This window comes from Megascapheus bottae, chromosome 25, assembly GCF_031878675.1.
Source record: "Megascapheus bottae isolate mThoBot1 chromosome 25, mThoBot2.hap1, whole genome shotgun sequence".
Classification (NCBI taxonomy): Eukaryota; Metazoa; Chordata; class Mammalia; order Rodentia; family Geomyidae; genus Megascapheus; species Megascapheus bottae.
In genome coordinates this window covers 1,472,714-1,500,140 of record NC_143533.1, presented here as the reverse complement: position 1 = coordinate 1,500,140, position 27,427 = coordinate 1,472,714, and the positions used below count along the sequence as shown (strand labels likewise).

Genomic DNA, 27,427 nt, shown 5'->3' with positions numbered 1-27,427 from the left:
CCACTAGTGACCCTGGAGTGGCATCCTGTGGCTTCACCCTTGCCACTGCCATCTGCTTGCTCTCGGGGGTGTGTTCAAGGGTTCACCCCAACCAGCATTTCTGGCAGGGTGAGTATTGGGCACCTCCCATAAACCAGCCAGGGTAAAGCCAAGAAAATCATTGCCAACCAAGAGTCTCCCCGGGGGCTAGGCTCCATCTCTACCTACTGTGCTCAGCCTTCTGGGTGGTCTCCAGTCTGGGTTGGGGGAGAAGGGGCTGGGTCTGCAGGTCACCTTGACAATCATGAATGCACAGTTCACTGCTGAATGGATATCATATCTAAAACTTCCTTCCTTCCTTCTTTCTTCCTTCCTATCTTTTTTTTTTTTTTAAACTGGAGGAAATGGAGTAAGTTTATTTGAAAGTAAAATGAAAGCCAAGGGAAAAAAAAAAGCAGCAAGACTCCCCATCAGGAGAAGGCCCCCAAAAGGAGTCTCGTGGTGGCCTCTCCAGGGCAGTTATGGTAGCACAGCGCCCCTCCCATTGCTCTTCCCCTGGGCTAATGGCTGGATGGCTCCTGTAAGCCCTGCCCCCCAGCTCTTTTCATTGGTTGAGTTTGAATCCAGGGCATTCTGGGAAGAAGAGGCATTGGAGCAGGAACACAGGGCATTACTCTCCTCCTACCTGTCATGGGAAATAGGGGAGATCATAAAGCAATTGGTGAAAATTTCGCTCATCTCCATCCCTCTCAGTTTATGCAGAGACCACATCACGTACTGGTGTAAATCTTGAGGCCAAACTACCAGCGTTTGTGTTCTTCATGGCCTACATGACTGATCTGCCGAACATCATTTAACCTTTGTTTATCTCAGTCTCCCGGTTTGCTCCTTTGTAAAATGATGTTATTGGGAAATCTCATTGACTTTATGACAGATACAAGTATTCCTGCATATGTATAATTAGATGGCCATTACTATTGTATACAGTTGTATTATAGTAGTGTGACTGTGTGCGTTAATAATTCACTCTGCACACTTTATCAGGGCAAAAGGCTTTGTGTTGTTCACGTCTCTGCCCTAGAACCTAGTCCATGGTACATAATAAAGATGTTGAGCGCATGGTTTATGGAACAAGGAAGGAAAGATGGAAGGAAGGTAGGAAAAAGGGAAGGAGGGAAGAAATGAAGGAGGAGGGTAGAGGGATAAAGAAAGCAAAAATAAGGGAAAGAAACATTTCTGAGGTCAAAGAAGAGCATTGGAAGCTGAGTACCAGGGATTCACAACTCTAATCCTAGCTACTCAGCATTCTGAGGTCTAGAAGATCATGCTTTGAAGCCAGCCTGAGCAGAAAAGTTACTCCACCTCTAATTAATCAGCCCAAACCAGGTCTGAAGGTAAATGACTCAAGTGGTCAAGCACCAGCCATGCAGCCACTTAAGCAAGTAGGAGGCTCTGAGTCCAAGACCGGGTACCAGCAAAGAAAGTGAGTCCTAAGGAATTGGGATATATCTTATCTTCATGGTAGAGCACCTGCCAAACATGCCCCAAGCCCCAGGGTTTGATTCCCAGTACAGAGAGGGGGATGGGGTGGAAGTCTTTGACTGGATTTTAGTTTTGAGCTTTGCCATCAACTCATTGGTGACTCTGAACAAGTGAGTTTGTTGTGAGAGTCTTGGTCATTTTCTTTCACTCTTGTCTTCTCTCTGCCCTGCTTCCCGATTGGACAAAAGTCTGGTGGACTCTGGCCTGTCTCCCAGATGGCTTTTCCATAATCCAGAGAACTGATGACCCATTTAGAACAGGTCCTGCCACTGACAGCAGGGCCGCATCAAGGTCTGGTCCAACCTAGAACTCAATCACCTCAACCCTTAGGTGAGGGTTTGTCCTTTCTGATGAAGAGTGAGGGTGTGGAAAGTGTAGAGGAATGGCTTGCCTGGATCTGTGTAAGCTTTGGGAGCGGGGAGAAGGTCGTGTGCCAGTTCATTCTAGGCCCAATCTCCAGGCAAAACTGGTCTCTGTATCTTCCTGAACCTGCCTTCCCTGAGCTGGCCTATCCTTGCAAGTACCTGATACTAAAAATACATACAGATTTGGAACTGGGCAAAGGTAGTTCAACAACATTGGTGAGGACTGTCAATTTATTTTTATGTGTTGGTCTTGGGGCCTGAACTCTGAACCTGGGTGCTGCCCCTGAACCTTCATGTTCAAGGCTAGCTCTACCACTTGAGCCATATCTCCATTTCCAGCTTGTTTGGTATTTAACCAACTATAAGACTCTCATAGGCTTTCCTGCCTGGGCTGGCTTTGAACTGTGATCCTCAGATCTCAGCCTCCTGGGGTAATCAAAATGACAGGTGTGAGCCATGTGGGTCCCTGGCTATGACTTCTTATTTCTAAACAATATGTTTTCAAGCTGGCCTGGGCTTTTAGATGGTGGATTCCCAGGTGTGGGACAAGAGCTTGGGCTCTAGAGGAGACAGGCTCGCTTGCCCCTCACCCAAATCCCGATGACACGGCCTCTTACTTGTAAGGGTTGATATTGCAGATGGTGACAGCGGGAAAGTCCAGCTTCTGGAAGTGGACTTTGATGGAGACGGAGACGGTGTAGAAAGAGAATACAAGGAGGGCACACTGCCAGAGAATGAGAGCCACGGCTGTGAGTGTGAACAGGATCCAGAGCAGGCGTCGCAGGCGGCCCCGGGATACCACAATTCGGCGACAGCCATGAGTATTGGTATTCATACAGTACCAATGCATCAGGTCTTTGATTGTGGGAGCCTGGGGGCCTCTCACAGGAAGATTCTTCTTGATTTTGGCTTTGATCTTCTCTCCAGGAGCCATGGTAAGAAGAGGGATTTAGACAAGGTCAATGTGCCTGCAGAGACAAGAGTTGAAAAAACAGGTGAAACTCCTTCCCAGTGTCTTGCTGACAGATCCCCAGAGGCGAGGGCCTGGGAAACCAGCCCATATAGCCTTTAAGGCCACCTCCCTCGTTTCAGAGGCCTTGGCCCCTTCTCCAGGATATTTTTATTTTGGCCATCACAGGCTGCAGAGAAGCTTCCTCTTCCTCTGAAGGCCCCTAGACCTGGCACTGTGGGAATTAGAGAGTGGAACTTGTCAATACTGGCTAGACTGGTGGAAGGAACTTTTCCCAGGTGGCTAGGTCAAGAGCACCTTTCCTATCAGGAAGGGAGACTTTAGCCAGGCATTGGTGGCTCATGCCTGCCATCTAGCTACTGAGGAGGCTGAGGTCTGAGGATCACAGTTCAAAGCCAGCCCTGGGCAAAAAAAAAAAAAAAAAAAAAGTCCCTGAGACTCTAATCTTCTGGAAAACTTGAAGTAGAGCCACAGTTCAAAGTGGTAGAGTGCTAGCCTTGAGTTGAAGAGCTCAGGGACAGTGACCAAGCACTGAGTTCAAGCACTAGGTCTAACAAAAATAAAAATAAGTAAAAACAATGTATAAACAATAAACAATATAAATCCCCCCTCCTTAGCCCTGCCCTCCTAGAAAACCCAGTTTCTATCTCATCATGGCCCCAGGTGCCTAGTTCTGAGTCTAGTTTTCATCAAGGTATCCACAACAAATAGAATTTGTCACATCTCAGGAGTAGGTCACTTTCTGGGCTTAATGCTCCCTTCTCTCCCCCTCTCCCCCCCTCCCCGCTGCTTTCCTGTAAATGAAATGAGCTCAGTTTCATTTTATAGTCAAGCTCCAAGTACATCAAACACATTAACTCTGAAATATTCCCCAGCCACTGAGCTCGAGTTCCTTGACATTAAGATATCATTATGGGACTAGGTGCTGGTGTCTCACATCTGTAATCTTAGTGACTCGGGAGGCTGAGATCTGAGGATTGTGATATAAAGCCAGCTTGGGCAGGAAAGTCCCTAAGACTCTTTTCTCCAATTAACCAGCAAAAGACCAGAGGTGGAGCTGTGGCTCAAGTGGGAGGATGACAGCTTTGAGTTCAAGCCCCAATACTGACACCAACAAAACAAACAAAATATTAATTTAGGGAAAGGCATTTTGTTGGATAACAGCTTTCAGGGAGAGTATTAGAAGCCTCAGATTCTTATCTCCAATTAACCACTCTACACGTGAAGTGGTGTTATGGCTTATGTGGTAGAGTGCTAGCCTTGAGCAAAAAGGAACTCCAGGACAGAGCCCAGGCCCAGAGTTTAAGCCCCAGGACTAGCAAAACAACAACAACAAAACTTGCTGAGCATAGGTGGCTCATGCCTGTCGTATACTACAAGCTGAGACCTGATGATTGCAGTTCAAAGCCAGCCCAGTCAGAAAAGTCCATGAGACTCTTACCTCCAATGAACCACCAGAAAACTGGAAGTGGCACTGTGACTCAAAGTGGCAGATCACTAGCCTTGAGCAGAAGAGCTCAGGGACAGCACTGAACAAACTTACTACATAAAGTCTCATCTTGTGTTTATAATATATACACACACACATATATATACATATATGTATAGAATTTATGTAGTATATATATATATATCACATATGCCCCTATGGCTCATGGGTATATGTCTCTATGTGTATCTTGGGCCAGACTGCCACCCCTCCATGCGGCAGACACACTGTCATCATCTCCCTGTTGTAAAGGAGGAAAATGAACTCCAGACTTGTGCAAGAGCCCTCTGTAAGTTCATGGAGGAGCCAATCAAAACCCTGTAGCATTAAGCATGTGGTAAATGTCTTCAAGGGGTCTGCTCTTGTCCTGAGCAGACCTAGCTTACTCAACAAACCTAGCTTACTAACATTAAACAGGAGGAAAACACAGAAATGGAGGGATCTGGGATAGTACTCCCTGACACTATGTGGAAAAATGAACTGTACAACTAGTGGATGGAAGGTAAAACTGGAAAAGAGCAAGAGAAGGGGGGGAGACACTATCCAAAAAGAAATGTACTATTATCTGACTTATTCAACTGTCACACCTCTATATATCACCTATATAATAAAAAATTGTTTTAGAGGGGAGAAAAGGCTGGGTGCCTATGACTCATGCCTGTCATCCTAGCTAAGAGGCTGAGGTCTGAGGATCATGGTTCAAAGCCAGCTGAGGCAGGAAAATCTATGAGACTCCAATTAATCACCAGAAAACTGGAAGTAGTGCTGTGGCTCAATGTAGTAGAGCACTAGCCTGGAGCTGAAGAGCTCAGGGACAGCTCCCAGGCTCGTAGTTCAAGTCCTACAACTGACCAAAAAAAAAAAAAAAAAGGTGTGTGTGTCGGGGGGACACATCAAAGCCCTTGTCCCAAACACCCTCCCCCTTGCCCAAGGGGGTGGGGCCATGTTGTACCTGCTGAAGTCCAAATCAGAAGTATGGACAAGTTGACCTTTGCCGTTGTGGCAGGGAAGGTATGTGGGCCAGAGTTCGCATAGTCCTTGGGATGAGATCACATTTGTAATACAGAGCTTTTACTTTTGTTGCCAGTAATGGGGCTTGAACTCAAGGCCTGGGTGCTGTCCTTGGTTTTTGTTTTGTTTTCTCAAGTCTGGCACTCCACCACTTGAGTCACAGTTCTACTTCCAGCTTTTTGCTGGTTAATTGGAGGTAAAAGGCTCACAGACTCTACTGTTCAAGTTGGTTTTAAACCATGATTCTTAGATCCCTGCCTCCTGGGTAACTGGGGTGGCAGATATGAACCACCAGCACCAGCCAAAATTCTTCAAGCATATTCTAGACCTGTGGAATTACTTTTGAATATGGTCCAAAATTAGAAGGTGGGGCAACACTGGGGAGGGGAGGGTTTATGATTTAAAAAAAAAGGAAACAGACATGAGATGTTCACAAAGAGCAAAATTACTCTAGAAAAATGATTTTTCTCATCTCTGACCTTCACGATTATGCCATTTAATCACCCCTTGGCAAGAAGAACAGAAATCATTTTGTTTTATCCTTTTAAATATTGCCTATCCCTAGCCAAAAAATTAATTAGCAAATATTCATGTGTTTGTTATTACCATCTAAGTCTGGGTTTAATTTCCTGTATTAACTTGCTATCTCCAGTTGCTTCCTCCTTTGAGAATGTTGATCAGGAGCTCAGATTCTGGAAGCTTGTGTCTTGAATTTCTCAGTCTTCTCCCTGCAGACAGTCCCTGAAACTGGGGGGGGGGGGGTCTCCCTGCCTATAGCCCCTTGCTTAGATTGAGTCTGACCCCTGTGCACCAACCAGCCACAAGGGAAAGTTCACACAAGTAACAGTTGTGCTTCAAACCAAACAAGTTTGTTACTTTGCTGTGGGATTAATCATGCCAACCAGCGCCCAGTCTTCTAAAACGTTTGGCAGTCTTGAAAGTGCTTCACCTCACTAAGCACCATCACTAATTCCTCCATTAAAAACAAAATGCAACCAAGGTACCCTGGAGGTTAAGCTTGCCCAAGGTCACATGCAAAAGTACCAGGGGCTGAGATCTGAACTCAGGACCCATCTTTTATCCCCCCCCACCTCTCTCTCTCCACTAGCTATGCTGTTCTTCAAATGACAGTAACTGTCAACCACCCCACCAGCCATCAGCATATCTTCTTGCCCAACATCTGATTCAATTCTCACTGCCAAGGCATTCAACAGCAATCACCAATATCTTCATTTCACGGAGAGGGAAAAGTGGGGGGTGGGGATAGGGGCAGAAGGGGCAGAGGCCATGCGCCCAGCCTCACACATACAGGACCCCCGGGTCTCATCACCACTCTGCCTGTCCCCCCCTTCCCCACGCCCTCCTGTAATCCCTGCCAAGTGCAGGGCCTGGGGGAGACATGAGGGATTCGCCCTATCTAGGGAGAGAGGGGTCCCCTCAGGAGGTGGACAGGAATCGGGGACCAGGGACCTGTTTCCATCCCACGCCCCAGGGGACATTGCTTGACACCTGCTGAGCCTGTGGCCCCAAAGGGCACAGACCCTCCCTTCTCCCCCCGCCGCCGAGAGTCTAGCCAGCCTGCTTCAAGTGTTTACTTCTTTTTTTTTTTCTCCAACGAGTCACCCCTAAAGCAAGCATTCCAGAGGGAGAGGAGAGAGAGCCGAGTATCGGTCGGGTCCATGCGCCTCGCCAGAGCAGGGAAGGTGGCTGGGGGGGGGGGCGGGGGGAGAGAAGAGGCCAGGGGCCCCGGAGACTCCAGGACATCGTTTCTGTGTGTCCACCCCCTGGAGGGTCAGCTCTGCACCCCGATCATCCGAGCCGTGCGGCTGTCTCCTCCGCATCCCGGCCACCTGCAGGTGTCCGACCCGCCCCCTCCCCACCCCGGACCCGATCTCCTCCCGGGCTCACCTCGGGTGCGCACGGATCGTCCGGCCGGCTGGGGTTCGCTGCTCCTCCGCCGCTGACCTCTCGGCTCAAGCATCCCCCGGGGCTGGGACCGGCAGGCCCGGAGTTCTTGTGAGTCCAGCCTGGGCCCCGCCCTCCCCGGGCCCCGCCCCTGGACACGCCCCCAGCTAGCCCCGCCCCGGACACGCCCTCTCCTGCCCAGGGCACACACCTCCGCCCCCAACAGAGCGCACCGGGCGGGAACGCGACTCGGCAGCGCCACCTGCCGTCCACATGCCGCTCCGCGCCCCGGCCCCTCGCCCGCCGCGGGACCGCGTGGCTCTGCTGCCCTCCCGAGGCCGCCCGGCACCCTGCATCGCCGGACACCATCTCCAGCTCTCTAACTCCCCCGACTCCCGCCAGGCCTGCACAGGGAGCTCCAATGGGCCAAGCGGCTGGTGGCTCACCCCTGTCATCCTAGCTACTCAGCAGTAGTATGTGTACCTATGTATGTATGGATGGATATGTGTACTTGAAGATAGACAGACAGACAGACAGACAGACAGACAGACAGACAGACAGACAGACAGACAGATAGATAGATAGATAGATAGATAGATAGTGGAAATGGTTTTCTTAAAATGATAAGCAGCCAGGCACTGGCAGCTCACACCTGTAACTCAGGAATCTGAGATCTGAGGACTGTGGTTTGAAAGCCCAGGCAGGAAGTCCTTGAGACTCTTTTTTTTCATATATTTTTATTGTAATTAATAGAAGGGTTACATTATATTCACCAGATAGAAGGTGCATTGCTTCACAAACATTGATACCCTTTCTCATGTCATGGTCCCCATTTCCCTCCTCCCCCATCTTGATTTTCCCCCCTTCCCTATCCTATTTCAAATAACCAATTAAGCATAAATAAAATATATCAGATAGCAAGGTGAGATATTGTAACAATATGAGATAACCAAGGGACAGCAAAAGAGATGAGAGATGACATAGTACATTAAGGACAACAAGCACTCATTAAATGGCTTTTGTTTCTATAAGTCCTTGAGACTCTTATCTCCAATTAACCACCAAAAGGCCAGAAGGGGACCTGTGGCTCAATTGGTAGAGTGCCACCGTTGAGTAAAAACAATCTGAGAAACAGCACCCAGGCCTTAAGTTCAAGACCCAGTACTGTCCCAAAAATTTAGAAAAAGAAATCTGATCTTCATAGTTCTTAGTACTTGCAGCTTGTAATTGCCTGGTGAAGCACTTTGATTTCTTGATTTCTCTGATGCATTTCCTTGACTACAATTTATTCTACCCAGAACTTTTTGCAATATCTTTGTAAAGTTTCTGGATTCTTCAGGATGAGTATTGCGTTTCAGATTCGAAGGAGGCTAATACCAGAAAGAGCTGTAAAAGCATCGGTGACTCATGCTTGTAATCTTAGCTACTCAAGAGACTGAGATCAGAGGATCACAATTCAAAGATATCCTGAACAGGAAGCCCATAGAACTCGTATACCCAGCTAGCCAGTAATAAAACAAGAAGCTGAGCTTTAGTCAAGCAGGAGAGTGCCAGCACTGAGCAAAGAAGCCAGGGGAGAGAATTCAAGCCCCAGGATTGACACAAGAAAGAATGGAAAGGAAAAAAAAAGCCAGGCACTGATGACTCATGCCTTCATCCTAGCTATTCAGGAAGCTGAGATTTGGGGATCTTGGTTCAAAACCAGCCTGGAAAGGAAAGTCCATGAGACTTATCTCCAGTTAACCACCAGAAAACCAGAAGTGGTGCTATGTCTTGAAATGATAGAGCACTAGCCTTGAGTGAAAAAGCTCAAGAACAGAGCCCAGGCCCTGAGTTAAAGCCCCAGGACTGGAGAGAGAGAGAGAGAGAGAGAGAGAGAGAGAGAGAGAGAGAGAGAGAGAGAGAGAGAGAGAGAGAGAGAGAGAGAGAGAGGGGGGGGAGGAAGAAAGATGGGATCTTTAACCTTCTAAATTGTCTAAGGGGATCCTTTTTCTGTTCCAGTTCTGGGGTTTGAACTCAGAACTTGGAAACTGTCCCTGAGCTTCTTTCACTCAAGACTAGTGATCGATCACTGAGCCATAGCACCATTTCCAGTTTTTTTGTGTATGTGATACTAAGGAGCCAAAGCCAGGACTTCATGCATGCTGGGCAAGCACTCTACCACTAAGGCACATTCCCAGCCTAAGGAGATCTCTTAAGCTGTCTAAAATGGCTTGCAGATTTGATGTATCTAAAATAAAGGCTTAAGTGTAAGTTGGGAAGTCAATCCAGATAAGTAAGTTGGGCTTTTTCCAGAATCCATGCAGTTCTAGAACGTTGCCTTAGTTCTTGTGGCTGTCATTTGCTCATGGATTCTCTCTTTCTCTTATCTACAATGAACCATCAGAAACCCGGAAGTGGCACTGTGGCTCCAGGTGGTAGAGCACTAGCCTTGAGCTGAAGAGCTCAGGGACAGCATCCAGGCCCAGAGCTCAAGCTACCCAGACTGACTTTAAACAGTGATTCTCAGAACTCAGCCTCCTGAGTAGCTAAGATTACAGGTGTGAGCCACCAATCCCTGGTTTTGACTCCGTCTCCTGGAAACATCCATCCTCCCCCACTGGGAATTAGGAAACCGGGGACTTTAGATTCACTTGGTGGTGTTCACGTGGCTTCTGCACTGCCTCTGGAGCTGGCTTGGGGGCAGTCAGGACCGTGGACAGCAACCACGATTTCTCTTTCCTAAGTCTCTCTTGAAACGTGGCAGAATGCGCATGTTCCAGAAAATACCACAGGAGTTTGGGGGTGTGTTCACTAAGAAGGGTCAGGGAATGGATCCAGCCTAGGTAGTTGGTGAGGATGAAAGATCGAGACCAGAATACCTCAGAACTGGAAGTGTAGTCAATTCTTGCTCCTCACGGTGGTTAGGTTCTAGAAAGATGCTACGGACACAGGCTTAACTAGTACTGAGCCTCCAGTTATAATATTTTTTACTTACATTTTTTTATGGTGAACTCTAGTTACTCAGGAGGCTGAGGTCTAAGGATCGTGGTTCGAAGCCAGCCCAGAAAGAAAAGTCACCTTGAGACTCTTACCTCCAATTAACCACCAGAAAACTGGAAGTGGCACTGTGGCACAAGTGGTAAAGTGCTAGCCTTGAGCACAAAGAGGTTCAGGGACAGCACCCAGGCCTTGAGTTCAACCCCACGGCTGACAAAAAAGAATTATTGTTCAAATAAAGGTGATGTATGGAGGGGTTACAGTTATACAAGGGTATTAGTTTTTTTTTTATTTTTTATTTTTTTGCCAGTCCTGGCCTTGAGCTCAGGGCCTGAGCTCTGTCCTTGGACTTTCTCAAGGCTAGAGCTCTACCACTTGAGCCTCAGCACCACTTCTGGCTTTTTTCTATGTATGTGGTACCGAGGAATCGAACCCGGGTCTTCATGCATGCTAGGCAAGCACTTTAACCACTAGGCCAAACTCCCGGCCAAGGGTATTAGTTTTATCAAGTGATCCAAACATATTTATTGTGTGCTAGTACTGAGATATGAACTCAGGGCCCGGGCACTCTTAACTTTTGTATTCAAAGCAGGTGCTCTACCACTTGAACCACATTTCCATTTCTAGCTTTGTAGTGGTACAGATAATATTCTCGTGGACTTTCCTGCCTGGGCTAGCGTTGAGTCTTGATCCTCAGATCTCAGCCATCTGAGTAGCTAGGATTACAGATATGAGCCATTGGCATGTGGCTTCATAAGTAACTTTGGTTGTTTGTACATTTCAGTTCAATGTCTCCTTGTTTAATGGTTGATTTGTTAACACAAAACTCATGACCTGTACACAGCATGCAGAACTCACACCTGAGTAAACTTCAGCTAACACCTATCTTCTTGGTAAGGAATGGTTTTGCCTGCTAGAAACATTTCAGCATTATTCTTTCTTTTATTTTTTTTTTCAGTCTTGGGGCTTGAATTCAAGGCTTGAGCACTGTCTCTGAGCCTCTCTGTGCTCAAGGCAGCACTCTGTCACTTGAGCCACGGTACGACTTCTGGCCTTTTCTGTTTATGTGGTACTGAGGAATCAAACCAGGGCTTTATGCATGCTAGACAAGCACTCTACAACTAAACCACATTCCAAGACCTTGTTAAATTAGTTTTTTTTGATAGGGGGGCTGGTCTTGGGGCTTGAACTTGGCCCTAACGCTGTCCCTGAGCTTCTTTGCTCAAGGCTAGCACTCTACCACTTGAGCCATAGCATCATTTCTGGCTTTTTCTGTGTATGTGGTACTGAGGAATCAAACCCAGGGCCTTGTGCATGCTAGGAAAGCACTCTACCATTAGGCCACATTCCTAACTCCCATTCCACACTATTCTTTTTTTGCTTTTGTTGTTGCTGTTGGTTGTGGGGCTTGAACTCTGAACCTGGGCACTCTCCCTGAGCTCTTCACCTCAAGGCTAGTCTTCTAGCTCTTGAGCCACAGCGCCACTTCTGGTTTTCTGGTGGTAAATTAGAGATCAGAATCTCATGGACTTTCAATCCCAATCCTCAGATCCCAGCCTCCTGAGTAACTAGAATTATAGATGTGAGCCACCAGTGTCCAGGTGTTCAGCGCTATTCTTGAGGGTCATTTTGAATAGGAAACTCACCAACAAAAGAACAAAACTGGGGAAATGGTGGCACTAGAGAGAGTACAAAAAGGTAAGCCTCATTTGTAGGCCGAGAGCTGAAATAATAATGCAGTCATGGCAGGCATGGCAACACACACTTGTAAAATCAGATAGTTGGAAGGCTGAGGAAGACCAACCTCTATGGCCAGTCCTTGGCAAAAGTACATGATGTTGTCTGCAAAATAATGAAAGCAAAAATGGCTGGAGATGTGTGTGGCTCAAATGGTAGTGCAATAACTGAATCTAAACTCCAGTAATAGTACTGGAGTTTCTCTCTCTATATATGTATCTATATATACTTCATATATATGTTTTCAGTATAGAGGCCAGATGTGTTTCATCTCTCCTTCTTTCCTTCCTTCCTTCCTTCCCTCTCTGCCTGCCTGCTTCTTTCCTCCCTCCCTCCCTCCTTCTCTCCCTTCCTTCTTTCCTTCCCTTCCCAGTGTGAGGCTTGAACTCATAGCCTTACATGCTTGCTTGGCTTTCTCACTCACAGCAGACACTCTGCCACTGGAGCCACACCTCCAATCTGGCTTTTTTTTTTGCTGGTTAATTGGGGATGGAATCTAGAGGAGTTTTCTGTGGGGACTCCCTTCAAATCGCGACCCCCCAGTTTTCAGCTTCTTGAGTAGCTAGGGTGACTAATGTGGTTACTGGCTATGGGCCTTTTTATTTTTCTCTCCTTTCAACCTAGGGATTTTGGAGGAGCATACAAATTTGGAGCATAACATCACCCAAACGAGCTACTCCCCTCCTCTTCTGCATCTCCATTATAATGCCTGAAAGTTATGGTGTGATTTGTTAGCTACTATGCCTGATTTATTTGGACCATATCGCTTCCCTCACTTTCCCAGATTTTCCCTCTCATTCCCACCCACAAAGTTGTAGCGTTCATTTTCCACAGTGTCCAGTGAGTACCACCCTGCATTTGTTCATAGTATGCATGTCTCTTCGATTTGTTTCCCAGCATTAGATGCAGAGATGACTTTTTCTGTAAGTAACTTACTAAGGAAGAACTCTCAGAAGAGATTGCTAAGGGCTATTGTGAAAGTCTGCTTTCTGTTACTGTAACAAAAACACTTGAGATAATGAACTTAAATAGAAGAAAACAGTCATCCACTAAGAGCAACCAGGAGCAAAGCTCGTGTGGAAGCCAAGTTCACAGTTGAGGACTCGATTCTCAGCAGGGACAGGCAGGGTGCCAGCAGAGTGCCCTATATGTGTGGCTCTCTATTCCCAGGCTCAGTGGCACATAACAGAGACACTTTGTAAGAGTTCATGGCTGAATTAGAAAAATCTGGGTTTGTGGGCACCGGTGGCTCATGCCTGTAACTCTAGCTACTCAAGAGGTTCAAAGCCAGCTGAGGCAAGAAAAGTCCAGGAGACTCTTATCACCAATAAACTACTCAGAAAAAACTGGAAGTGGAGCTGTGGCTCAACTGGTAGAGCAGGAGCCTTAGGCAAAAGAAGCCCTGAGACTGCCCCCCCCCAAAAAAAAGGGAAGAAAGAAAAAAAATCTGGGTCATTTTCTAGAAAAATAAAAGGACTCAAATTAACCTAAGAGAGAAAGAAAATCTTTGATTCCTCCATCTAAATTAACAAATGAAAATGGAGAAAATATTTTAAAGAACTGATTCCTCATCAAACTGAGAGACTAAATTTGATATGTAAGTTATATTCTTGTTATGTTACATATTATATATTTACTATATAGTACATGTAATTTATTATCCATATTATATATGCTTTCTAAAAATGCATCGCTTAAGCAGGGTGCCAATGGCTCATGCCTGTAATCCTAGCTACTCAGGAGGCTGAGATCTGAGGATCAAAGTTCAAAGCCAGCTCAGGCAATAAAGTCCATGGAACTCTTATTTCCAATTAATCATAGAACAATCTGGAAGTAGCACTGTGGCTCAAGTGGTAGAGAGCTAGCTTGAGCAAAAGGAGCTCAAACCCAGAGTTCAAACCTCAAGCCTAGCCAAAAAAAATATTTAGAAAATTTCAGAGCATAAAGAAAATAGGGAAACATCACATTTTAATTAGTTTATTGATTGATTGATTGTTGCCTATACGAGGGCTTTGAATGCTATGCCTTGCACTCTTACTTGGCTTTTTTCATTTAAGTCTGCTACAAGTTTACCACTTGAGCCACAGCTCTACTTCTAGCTTTTTGCTGCTTATTTGGAATCCCTCAGCTTTGTCTGCCTAGACTGGCTTCAGACCTTGATCCTCAGATCTCAGTCTCCTAAGTAGCTAGAATGACAGGTGTGAGCCACCCAGCTGAAGGATTTCTTTTTCTTTGTTTAAAGAGTTGATTAAGACGGAACTCAGGCAAGCAAAATGTAGTACATGCACAGTCACATGCAGGGACACACACGCGCACACACACACACACACACACACACACACCGAGCTGATTGTCTTACACAGATACAACATGCTGTATGAAGTACTGGCACATGGATGAAGCATTATGACCCTGAATGGGTAGATTAGAGTGGACATTTGTCGTTTGCAACATGGAATGATCTTCCTTCTGGGGGAAGCCTCAAGGTCAATGCAGCCTCCATGAAAGCTGGGGAAAGTAATGTCCTCCTGCCTCGGCCAGCACACATGGCTGACAATCTACAGTGACCACCCTCGAACCAAAAGCTGAACTGTCCAAGATAGAGCTAACCTTGCTAACAGCAAAGGATAGCTGGCAGATGGTACTGGGAATGCATCTCTTGTCTTTCTGTCTCTGTCTCTGTCTGTCTCTGTGTCTCTGTGTCTCTGTGTCTCTCTCTGTCTCTCTCTCTGCCTCTCTCTGTCTCTCTGACTCTGTCTCTGTCTCTCTCTGTCTGTCTCTGTCTGTCTGTCTCTCTCTCTCTCTCTCTCTCTCTCTCTCTCTCTCTCTCTCTCTCTCTCTCTCTCTCTCTCTCTCTGCCAGTCCTTGAGCTTTTGCTCAAGGTTAGTGCTCTACTACTTGAGCCATGGCTCCACTTTTGGCTTTTTCTGTGTATGTGGCACTGAGGAATCGAACCCAGGGCTTCATGCATGCTAGGCAAACATTCCACTGCTAAGCCATATTCCCAGCACTGAGAATGAGAATGACATCTTAAGCATCGTTTCTGGAACAGAAACAGGAGCCAAGAGCCCAGCTGTGTGTAGTCTTCCTCCCTTCCCTCCTTTGTGTGTGCTCTAGTTCTGGGGCTTGAATTCATAGCATGAATGCTATTAGCTGTTTTGCTCAAGCCTAGTGCTCTACCACTTGAGCCACAGCTCACTTCTGGCTTTTCCATGGTTAACTGGAGATAAGAGTCTCATAGACTTGCCTGCCTGGGCTGGCTTTGAACTGTGATCCTCAGATCTCAGCCTCCTGTGTAACGAGGGTTACAGGCATGAGTGACTGGTGCCTGGCTGTCCCTTGCCTCTGAAAACAGCTGTCCATTCTGTGATGTCTCTTTCTGCTCAAGATACTAAAAGTAGCTTGCACTGTCTATAAGTAAGAGCCTCTGCTGGGCGCCAGGTTCAAAGGTGACAGGGAGGAGGTGCTTCTCTTTGTGGATGCCCAGAAAAGTATTTGAGAAAATCCAAGATCCATTTCTGATAACAACCCCTTCTGCTGGCAGACTAAATGGATACCACTTTAATGCAATGAATAATATATATCTCAATCCAGAAGCCAAGTCCTGCTTAATGGTGAAGCACTGGACTTGTAGCAGATAATGTAGCTGCCTTCCTCTTATTCCTGGCAGGATGCAAGGGAAAAACAGGCAAGAAAAAAGACTATCTCTGGTCAAAGAAGCAAGGTTATTGTCTTGTGCATTGTTATGCCTTCTTTTCTTCTTCTTCTTCTCCTTCTCCTCCTCCTCCTCCTCTTCCTCCTCCTCCTCCTCCTCCTCCTCCTCTTCCTCCTCCTTCTCCTTCCTCCTCCTCCTCTTCCTCTTCCTCCCTCTTCCTCTCTCCTCCTCCTCCTCTTCCTCCTCCTCCTCTTCCTCCTCCACCTCCTCCTCTTCCTTCTTCTGCCAGTTCTGAGGCTTGAACTCAGGGCCTGAGCACTGTCCTTGGACACATTTTGCTCAAGGCTAGTACTCTACCATTTGAACCACCATACCACTTCCATCTTTTTCTGCGTATGTGGTGTTGAGGAATCAAACCCAGGGCTTCATGCATGCTAGGCAAGCACTCTATTGCTAGGCCAAACTCCTGGCTCCGCTTTGTATGATTTTTAACACATCTTTTATTCTCAGATAGCAAGAAGAATATTATGACAGCATCAATTTTCCCCGATCTATAGTAATTACAAAGGATGAGAAGATTTGACAGAATAAACCAAGAGCTAGTAATAAATTAGGAGATAATAACCTAGCAAATACTTCGATATTATCTACTCTGGGATATGGAGAAATATGGCGCGATAGAACATTTTTGGCATCTTAATTAACTTTATTTGTTTCAAGGGGGGCATTTGTAGCAAAGGGGCTTCATTATGACATTTGCATACTTGCATACAATATATCCCAGTCAAACTCGCCCCTTCCAAATTGCTCCCACAATCCCAACAGGTTTTATTGATCTATGTTCATACATATCTGTAACCCTTTCCATTGGCCCTAATACATTTCAATCACCCTCTCCATTGGCTCCTATTCATGTTAATCATATTTCTATTGGCCCTCCCCCTCCGTCTGGTACTTGCCCCCTAACAGAGCTGATTTGACTTTCGTAGTGTATATTAATTGTGCAAAGAGGCTCATGGCATTTCTCATGTGCATATGTCATGTTTCTGTCTGATCAACCCCCATTGGCGCGCTCTCTCTCTCTCTTCTCCCCTACTCCCTATTTTTCACCAGCTTTAAGTACATTTCATTATGCCACCTTCATATATAGACATAATGTATTTCAGTATTACTCATCCTCCATCATTCTCTTTTGCTTTGCTCCCTCTCCTTATTCCCCCAAACAGTCCCACAGTTATAATGATGTGTGTATATGTGTGTATGTATGTATCTATGCATATGCCTATCTTTTAGGTCTAGATTACAAAGATGAGTGAGAACATGTGATATTTTTAGCTGTTGGATTTTGGCTTATCTTGCTCAACTTGATGGTTTTTAGTTCTATCCAATTTACTACAAAGGATATAATTTCACTTTTCTTTATGGCTGAGTGCTGTTTCATGGTGTGTGTGTGTGCGCGCGCGCGCGCGTGTGTGTGTGTGTGTGTGTGTGTGTGTGTGTGTGTGCCATAGCTCTTTTACCAATTCATTGGTTGATGGGCAAGGGACATTTTTTAACTCTGGATCTACATAAAGCAGATTTTTAAATCAGTGGGAAAGTTAGGCATTACTGAAAGTGTTGCTGAGGCAGTTGGCTCATCTTGAGGGTGGGAAAAGATAGGATCCTGTCTTTGACTGTTTCCTGTTACTAGAAGAGAATATCTGAGACTGGGTAATTTATAAAGAAAAGATTATTACTATTTTATGAGGGGGATCTGTCATGGGGCTTGGACTCCAGGCCTGGGCACAGTCCCTGAGCTCTTCAGCTCAAGGCTACTGCCCTACCCCTTGAGCCACAGTCCCACTTCTCATTTTCTAGTGGTTAATTTGAGATAAGAGTCTCACCATCTTTAGTGTCTGGGTTGACTTTGAACCGAAATCCTCAGATCTCAGCCTCCTGAGTAGCTAGGATTACAGGCGTGAGACATCACGCCAGGCTAGGAAAAGATTATTTGAGTTGGTGTTTCTAAAGCTGTAGCTCATGATGGGAAACAGAAGGCAAGTGCACCATGTAGACGAGAACCCCAAGAAAGCTGAAGAAACAATTCCTCCTTCTCCTCTCTTCCTCCTCCCTCCCTCCTCCTCCCCTTCCTTCTCTGGTTCTGGGGCTTGAACTCAGGGCCTGGATGTTGTCCATGGGTATCTTTGTGCTCAAGGCTGGCTCACTACCCCTTGAGCCACAGTGCCACTTCTGGGTTTTATGGACTTTTTTGCCCAGGCTGGCTTTGGACGTTGTGATCCTCAGATTTCAGCATCCTGAATAGCCAGGATTATAAGTACGAGCCACTTTCCCACCTGGAGGGTACAGTTTTGTGCTGCTTTACATTAGTAAATCTGTTCTTTTTTAAGTTGTCTCTGTGTCCATCTTTGAAACTTTCCTCTAATACAACCAAGAATGTTCTAGGTCCTGGATGCAGTGATCTGGATCCAGTAACAGATTCTCTTGATTTGCTGCATTATCTTCAATGTACCTCCAGAGGCAAAGTCCCAGAGGACACGTCTGGCTTAGTCCCCTTTCCTGGGTGGTAGCTAAGAGGGTTGTGAAAGGGTTTACTTTTCTCTACCCCCCTGCCCTGTTTTTGTAAAGGACTGGGAGTTTTTGTACTTAATCCCATTATCTCTTCTTGCTAGGAAGCTGGTTTCGCTGTTGGATTGCCAAAAGACCCTCACTCCTGCAAAGAAAAGCACATCAATAAGACCATAAGCACATCTAAGACCAGCAGATTTCTTTCTCACATTTAAAAATAGCAAATATAAATGAAAATATGGCTGTCAATCTGTTACTTATGAGCAGAGTAGGAGGTGCTTTCTGCAACACTCACAGGGCATGCAAATACAGTGCCCAATGGGTCTCCTCTGGATTGAAGACTATACTTCAGTGAAGGTGACAGATTGTAAACTGAATACAAATATGATTAAGTCAATGTCATAACTGAAAAGTACTGAGAAAGTCTGCCAAATTGATGTCTCAAGGAGCTGTGATACCCATACAAAGGGAAGGCTTTTCAGACGAGGGTCAACTAGCAGGGTGCAGGAGTTTAGGGCAAGCTGTTCACAGTAGAGGGATGGGATGGGTCAAAGACCCGGAGTGTGTCAAGGTTGAGAGTCACTGTGTTTTCCTTTGGTGTATGTGTAGCTTTCTTCCTGTGGTTCAGACGAGTTTCACTATACAATGAGCTACTGGACTTTCAGTATGAAGTGGAGGTGGTTTGAGTCAATGCAGAACACAGCAGCGCAACTACCTTAGGACACTCTATGGGTCAGGAAAGGCCATTTACTCTGAAATGAGTGCAGAGTGCAAAGTATTCTTCATGTTGTTAAAAGTGAAGGTTATTCTCTCTTCCCAGATTTCTCCCCCCCCCATCCACTTTTGCCAGTTCTGGGACTTAACAGAAAACCTCTATACTGTCCCTGAATTTTTTTTTTGTTGTTGTTCAAGGCTAGCACTCTATCACTTGAGCCATGCCACCACACTTGTATTTTTCTGTGTGTGGTACTGAGGAATTGAACCCAGGGCTGCAGGCATGCTACCCAAGTAATCTTCCTCTAAGCCACATTCCTAGCCCCCCCCCACCTCTTTAAATTTTTGTTGTTGTTGGTTATGGTACTTGAACTCAGGGCCTGGGTATTGTCCCTGAGGTTTTTGCTCAAGGCCAGTGCTCTACCACTTTGACCCACAGTGCCACTTTCAATTTTCCAGTGGTTCATTGGAAATAAGAGTCTTATGGATTTTCCTGCCCCCGCTAGCTTTGAACCCTGATCCTCAGATCTCAGTGTCCTGAGTAGCTGGGATTACAGGCTTGAGCCACCAGAGTCTGGCTTGCTCCCTCTTTTTCCCTTGGTGCTGATACTAAAGCTTGAAGTTAGGGCTTGGATAATATTCCTTAGCTTGCTGCCTCTCTCTCTCTCTCTCTCCCTCCCTCCCTCCCTCTGTCTCTGTCTCTGTCTCTGTGTCTCTGTCTGTCTGCCTCTGTCTGCCTCTCTCTCTCTCTCTCTCTCTCTCTCTCTCTCTCTCTCTCTCTCTCTCTCTCTCTCTCTCTCTCTCTCCCTCTCTCTGTGTCTCATGGACTTTCCTGTCCAGGTTGACTTTAAACTTTAATTGGTCCTTAGATCTCAGCCTCCTGAGTAGCTAGGATTACAGGTGTGAGCCACTGGTACCTGACACCAGGCTTCATGTTTTAAAAAGGTGAAGGGTTCTCTCTTCCCCAATTTCTCCTTCTGCAGTAAGTAGGACATAGGCTAGCCCTGCTAGCAAATAAAACATACAGTGGGGTACAGTGGGGTAGGGGTCGAAGCAGCTTCAACACAGTTTTTTTTTTTCCTTTGCACTACTTTTTCCTCTTCTTCTCCCCTCCCTCTCAAATGGAGCCCATGTTTAAAAACACGTTCTTCACCTTCAGATCCGATGATCCAGCAACACCGAATCCTCCTTCTCACTTGGGAACAAAAGACCGAAGCTGAACATGTACAGTTTGTCACTGTCCCTAACCTTCCGTGTCTTCTCAGGAACATGGAGAGCAGAGTCCCTTGAAGTACGAGCAAGTCCACAGCTCGTTCCTCCCCAGAAGGCCCCCTTGGCTGGCTTGGGTTTGCCTCGGGGTACATCTCAAAAGCATGGCCTTAAAGACTAGACTCGTCTTCAGTTCGTACTTGACATGGAGCAGGGAGCCTGGAGGTTCTTGAAGAGTGCCGGCAGCTGGCAGAGCCCCGTGTTGGTTTCTTCCTTTGCGGTGTTCCCAGAGGCTGGCACACAGTAGGCCCTTTGTGGAGAGAGCGAGAACGAATGATGGCAGGAGAGGTCAAAGGACTGGCTCTCTTCAGGACCCCAGCCGGGAAGACAAGGCTGGCACAGGGCCCGGGCTCTGGGTGACACCGGGGTGGCAGCCAGGCGGTGGGGTGCCAGGCTTGACCCGCCCAGGACCGGCCAGGGCTCTGTCCGCCTCGCCTTCGTGGTCTCTCCTAGGTCTCCGCCCTCGGAGTGGCAAAGACCCAGCGCGAGCCCCACGGCAGCAGCTCCGCTTTCAAGCCTGGACCCTGCCCACACTAGACATGGCCGCCGTCTGGCTTCACACGGCAGCACCGCGCCCGCAGCCCGGCAGCATCGCCCGCCTGGGTTCTACTCCCGCCGTCAAGATGGCGTCCAGAGTGGCTTCCACGCCGGGCGGGCAGCGCCGGGAGCGGGTCACGTGAGCCGCCCCGCTGGCCCGGATCGCGCGCGTGTGCGCGTGCGCGCGCTCGCCCCGCCCCCCCGCCCCGCCCCCTCCGGTCGCCGCTCCGCCGGGACGCGTTCTGAGGTGTGTGGAGGAGGAGCGGCGAGCCTTTCCCCCTCCCCGTCCCTTCCCCTTCCCCGGGCTCGGGTGAGCGCGCGCGCGCGTGCCGGGTGTGTGTGTGTGTGTGTGTGTGGAGGGGGGGAACGGCGGGATGTGGCGGCGGCCGTGGCGGGGCCGCGGCCCGGGCGGCCGAGCGCGGTGATGAGCGTCGGTAGCCGCCGCCATGTCCAAGGTAACGGCGCCGGGGCCCGGGCCGCCGGTGGTGGCGGGCGGGAAGGAGAAGCGCTCCTTCAGCAAGCGGCTGTTCCGGAGCGGCCGCGCGGGCGGCGGTGGCGGCGGCGGCGGCGGTGGCGGTGGCGGGGCGGGGGGTCCCGGGCCGGCCGCGCCCTCGTCAGCGCGCTCGGTGGGCAGCTTCATGAGCCGCGTCCTCAAGACGCTGTCGACGCTGTCGCACCTGAGCTCCGAGGGCGCCGGCCCCGAGCGCGCCGGCCTCCGCAGCTGCTTCCCGCCCTCCTCCTCCGCCGCCGCCGCCGCCGCCGCGCCCGCGCCGCCGCCGCCCTGCCCGCCGCCGCCCGCCGCCGCGCCCGCGCCGCCCGCCTGCGCCCCCGAGCCCGTGCCCGGCGTGGCGGGGCTCCGCAACCACGGCAACACGTGCTTCATGAACGCCACGCTGCAGTGTCTCAGCAACACCGAGCTCTTCGCCGAGTACCTGGCGCTCGGCCAGTACCGCGCGGGCCGCCCCGACCCCGAATCCCAACCCCAGCCCGAGCCCCAACCTCCCGCCGGCCGCGCCACGCAGGGCCAGGGCCAAGGCGAGGTCACCGAGCAGCTGGCGCACCTGGTGCGGGCTCTGTGGACCCTGGAGTACACCCCGCAGCACAGCCGCGACTTCAAGGTGAGCCCCGATCTGCCCCGCCCGATCTTCCTGGTCCTGGATCTCTTCCCCCCGGGGGTTGCCTCCCATGCTCCGAGACAAGCCGGGCGTGGGTATGGGATGCTAACCCCCACTGTGGAGACGCCTCCTCCCCATTCATGCGCCCCATTTGTGCATCCATGTGTGCGCGCATCCATCCATCCATCCATCCATCCATCCATCCATCCATCCATCCATCCATCTTTCCTTCTTCGTTTTCCTCCTTCCTTCCCTCCCATTCACACATAGTGCATTTGTTGAACATCTACGTGCCTCCTTTCCTCCAGTCCTGGGATAAGCATCTGGGAAGGCAGAGAGCAAGACTGTGCCTGTGTGGGAACTTGAAGTCTTGGATCTGGGTTCAAAGCCTGGTTTTGTTCCTTAGTAGCCATGGGACCCAGGGCAAATTTACTCAGCTTCTCAGTGTCCTTTTTACTCCCATCTGCTGCCTGCCTCAGTAGCAAACAAGTGGATATGTTAAAAGTTGCCTGTGTTTTGACTGTTTTCCACATTGCTGATGGACACTTTTCTAGGGTCCAGTCTGGAGGCAAAGCAACCAGCTCTTTAATCGAGTCTGAGCATTTATTGATGTTTTATTTATTTATTTAACACTTGAGGAAACAGAGCAGCTACACTAACTATACTTCAAAGCAAGCAAAATGTGCTGATGGCACTGAAATGGCCCTGGCTGGCCTCTTTCAATTGAGGAGTGGCTGCATTGATGTAACTGCAAGGGTTTGGAGGGCCGGGCAGTTGGGGCCTCGGTGGGGGAGAGGCCTTTTTGGATGCACCTAGGAATTAGGCCGGAAGTGAAAGGTGATTGGAGACTGTGCAGGTGAGACATGGATGTGGTATTAGAATCAAGTCACAAGGTGAGAAAGTCATTTCCCTTTTGGTCCTTTTCCATATTGGTCATGCCCAGTAGAATCTCAGCCTGATGCTATCCTGCTTCTAACACCTCTTGCTCATCCCCACACCCCCACTTATAAACAAAGGGAAAGCAGGCTTCTAGCTTGGGTAGGCAACAGTAGCTAAATTTAATAAGCTCTGTGCTTATTGAGTTTGTTTCTTCTATTTATGGCAAGTGGTACTGGCTTTCCATTGGTGTTCTCAAGTTTCTTCGTAGAATACATTTATTGAGCAGATGACAGGATTGCATGATCCATGGTCTAGCAGAGGAATGCATGTGTACTGGTCTTGCTTTGCTCTGAGGGGCACAGCCATTGAACAGCACCCCCTCCTTGGAATATTTTTTCCTTGTAAATGGTAATTGTTTGATCTGGAAAGTTGAAGGAAATTTTTTTCTTTTCCTTTTACTTTGTTTGTGTGTGTGTGTGCGCGCGCGTGTGTGTTGGTACTAGGACTTGAACTCAGGGCCTGGGCAAATGTTCCTTAGCTTTAAGGCTTGTGCTTTACCACTTGAGCCATGGCTTCACTTCTGGCTTTTTGGTGGCTAATTGGAGATAAGCGTCTCACTGACTTTCCTGCTTGGGCTGACTTTGAACCTTGATCCTCAGATCTCAGCCTCCTGAGTAACCAGGATTATAGGTGTGAGCCATTGGTGTTCAGCTGGATGGAAATTCTTGACTGAAATAAGGAGACTCAAGTCAGCAATTGCAAAGTAAGAGAATAGAAGACTGGCGACTTGCTGGCTATGAAAGTCTTTTTTTTTTTTCCTTTCTTTTTTCCCCTTCTTTGTTACGGTTGCCAGAGAGAAGCCATAGCAGTTGCAAACTTTTCAAGGCCAGGGCTCCATATTAAGTTCAGTTTTCTACTCTTACAATATGAGAGGCAGTTTCTACAGCAACTTAGTATAGTCATGAGATGGCGTTCATGCTTTAAGCCATTAAACTGTGGGCAGAAATGGGTTTATAATTCTGCAGGGCAGTGCTGATTGATAGGCACGTCTGGCAAAGTTGAATAGATTCTTAGAGGTCAATTCCATTGCTTTTTATGATGTGTCCACAGCTTTGTCCATTAAGCTATGAACAAAAATGGGTCAATTTACTTTAGAAGTGCAGATACTTTATAGGCGTACTTTGGCAATGTTGAAAGGATTCTTAGAGGCCTTTTTTTTTAAACAATATAATCTTCTGAGCCTTTAATAGTTCTCACCATCATCTGTCTATTCATCCATCCATCCATCCATCCATCCGTCCATCTGTCCGTCCGTCTGTCCCTCCCCCCCAACCCCCTCCCTTCCTCCCTCCCCATGGGTTAGGAATGTGTTTACATAAGAAGAAAGACCCTGAGATTGCCTGAGTGCTAGGAGTATGGAGTTAGCTCACACAGTGAGTGAGAGGTAGATAGTCCTGAATATTCCTGTGTGTCCACCCTGATGTCCCTCGCAGTTATTGCTTTCTTGTTCTCCTGCTTTGTCACCTCATGATTGCCTGCTGATGGCATCTGGGACACCTTGCCTAGGAAGGCAGGATGTCATTGTGGATGTAAAGTTCTCCCAGAGGCCTCTACAGACCCTGCACTGGGACTTGGGGAAGACACTGTGCCTGCTGTGCACAGGGGTGTCTCGGAGGCCTTGGCACGTTTCCTCAGACAGTGCATCTTGAACTTTGTGTGCATACAACTCACATTCATAATTCACATGGAGATCTTGTTACAAAGTAGATTTGGATTTAGCAGTGCGGGGTTGGAGCTTCCATGACCACATTTCTAGCAAGTTCCCTGGGTGATAGGGTAGTGGTCCAAGAACCATACTTTGAGCATCAGAGAGAGGGGACTCTTGAGTAGCACTCTGAGGGATGAACAGGAGTGTGCTAGGCTGAGAAGTGATGGTGATGTGTGCAAGACTTATTTTGGGGAGACAGACAATGAATGGCAGCTGTCTGTGCATGGATGGCTGTGGGGTGCAGAGCACCTGGGGGAGGTGACAGCTTTGTAGGCTGATTGGACTTTGCCTGCTGAAGCTTGAGAATCCAGAGCTGGTTTCCAAGTAGGAAGAGTGGTAGGATTTTGTTGCTTTTCTTCAGCCCATTAGATAAGCCTAATGGCACTGTGAAGAGGGGTGTGTGTGTGTGTGTGTGTGTGTGTGTGTGTTTGTGTTTGTGTTTATTTTACACAAATGTTCCATTGCATCTAAATTTGATGGATATTATTCTGAGCACAAAGTTGACAGTGGCACAGTCTACCATGCCTTCTGGTATATTCATAATTTATATCCATACCCATCACATTCAGCCTCAGAGTCCTGCTCAGTTCGCAGCTACCCTTTTTGCTGGTGTTAGCAGAGAAAGTTGATTGGCCACCTGGAGGGCTAGAAAGCACTCACTGGGCTTTGATCATGTTAACACTTAGTTACCAGTACTTCTCCACAGAAGCTTCTCAGTTAGATTCCTTCTTGATTTCTAATCACAGTGATATGGACCAGCTAGATGGCTATTAAAGTTGGGTTTTCATTTCCCAGAATGCAATGATGAGTACCCTAACTATGAGTGGCCGCCCCCATTCTTTGTCTTTCTCTTTTTATGCAACTATTTCTCAGCCAGGGTACTTCTGTTTCTCTCCATCCATTCCCCTCTGACATTTGTCTGGAGGCAGATGCTGTCACAGCTGAGGTGGGGGATGTTCCTGGCATCTTGTAGGTAGGTCTGGGGTACACTTTCATGTCATTCCATGTGCAAGGACAGAAAAGGACTCCCGATCGAGCTGAGGGTGAGAAGATGCTGGTAGAGGGTTTGGGGTCCTCCACAGAGCGGGCCTGATAGTTCCGCTGCTACCGTCATTACCTTGTCATTTGATCTCTTTGGGTATTTGCAGCAGCACTTGGATAAAACTTGGACTTAACCCTTGTATCAGTCACTTTCTTAGTAAAACAGTGAAAAATCAACAGATCATTTTGAAATCTGAGAGTCGGCATGCTTTTTTAAGGGGACATTGACTTACTGCTTTAACTTACATAGGGCGTGTGTGCGCTCAAGGTTCTTACATGTGCCCTTTGGTTTTTAGTACTCAGTATCCCTTTTGCAGAAAGTAGACAAGAATGGATGGACATCTTTTAAGTAAGAAAGGCGAATTTTATAGCCGTGTTTTGCACACCATGCTCCCTCCAAACAGCTAAATTGGAGTGGTCTACAGACAAAACTGTGGTGACTCCATCCAAGTATGCAAGGAAACGGAAAGTAACAGACAGATAGGATTTTGTCTCCCATTTATTTATTTATATTTATATTTTCCCCCCTGGTATTGCTACTTTATTTCTGCAATGGCTTAAGGTACAGAGAAATAACAAACATAAGAGAATCGTGAACAACCGCTCATGATGAAAGATTCCTCCCATTCAGTTTCATACCCACTTGTGCCTGTTTTTGGCAGAGATTGAGGACCTACACTGTCAGTCCAGGAAACTGATTCTCCTGATTTGCCTGACGGCCTTTCACAATGGTCATTTCCTAGAGTTTCCTACAAAGTGCTGTGACTTTAGGCTTTCTCCTGAATTCATTCACTTGGGATGGAGGGAGCAAAATGAAACTGTGCGGGCACATCTAAGTTTATGATAGCTCACAGAATAGAACAGAAGGTTTTCCTCTGATTAGTCTCTGTGAAATGCTGACTTGCATTTCAGTAACATTCTAGATCTCTGCAGGAGGAAGGAGACTCAGGTGGAGACCTGGATGTGGTGATTTAGACCCGAACCCTTCCAGATGATCAGCTGAGGCTCCCAGGTTAGAGATGAGGCCTTTGGAGGCAGCGGGCCCACAGCCAGAGTTCCTGCCAGCTGGCACACCTGACTAAGCCTGGGGTGGCCTTACCAGCACAGGCATGAGCCCTGGAAGGACAGGTCTCAGCGGAATACTTACCCAGCAGAGTGGACGTGCCGCGGCATGTAGCATTTTCCCTAGGACTGGTGCTGAGTTATAGTGGAAATAAGGCCATCTGCTGCCTGCTTCCCGTGCACAGCCATGCTGCCTACATCCTACATCCTCAGTCTAGGCCCTCTGCGGTCTGCCTTCAGAGCAGTCCTTTCCCACTGTGTGAATGAAGTCTCCTAGTGAGCTTAACAAGAGAGTGTGTGAGAGGACTGCTTGAGGATAAAACAACAGGGCTCCAGGATTGCTCATGCTTTAGTTCATCTGTGCTGCTGTAACAGAAGACCACACACTGGCTCATTTACAAAGAAACAAAATTTGTGGGTCACAGTTCTAGAGCCAGGAAGTTGAAGGGAAGGCCTCCTGGCCTCCTTATCCCATAGCAGAAGATGGAAAGACAGGAGAGTAGTGTTATGGTGGGGGCTGGGAGCAAAGGGTACAAGACAGAGTGGGCTGTACTCAGACTTTGCTCTGGAACCCACTCAGGTGAGAACTGCCCCAATCTGCAGTTGCCCTCATGAGCTGCCACCTCTTCAAATCTCGTCCCTTGGAGGGCTAGGTTTCCAGCATGTGAACTTTGGCAGACATGATCACAGCGCATTTACTGCTCAGGGATTGTGGGCAACTGAGCTGGGTTAGAGGTTAGACACCAGTTTGGAGTAGAAGATTAGTATGTTAGAGGGCAGGACGCGGTTCGCAGCCTCAGAGCACTCTGCATTTGGGAGGTGGCTGATTTGGACTCCTGATGTCA

The 27,427-nt window shown here is 47.9% G+C and overlaps 2 protein-coding genes across 2 annotated transcripts in view; one reads left to right on the top strand and one right to left on the bottom strand.

The window, feature by feature from the left end:
* Positions 1-7,335, bottom strand: part of Scnn1g (sodium channel epithelial 1 subunit gamma) — a 29,878-nt gene extending 22,543 nt beyond the window's left edge. The window contains exons 1-2 of the mRNA XM_090357700.1: positions 7,265-7,335; positions 2,504-2,854 (exon numbers count right to left, since the gene is read on the bottom strand). Of these exons, the coding sequence (XP_090213826.1) occupies positions 2,504-2,820 (317 nt within the window). The 5' untranslated portion in view covers positions 2,821-2,854; positions 7,265-7,335. The remainder of the gene's footprint in view (positions 1-2,503; positions 2,855-7,264) is intronic.
* A 13,743-nt stretch (positions 7,336-21,078) lies between these two features.
* The window catches only part of Usp31 (ubiquitin specific peptidase 31), a 61,525-nt gene continuing 55,176 nt past the window's right edge, over positions 21,079-27,427 (top strand). Inside the window, exon 1 of the mRNA XM_090357834.1 lies at positions 21,079-21,835. Within this exon, the coding sequence (XP_090213960.1) occupies positions 21,164-21,835 (672 nt within the window). The 5' untranslated portion in view covers positions 21,079-21,163. The remainder of the gene's footprint in view (positions 21,836-27,427) is intronic.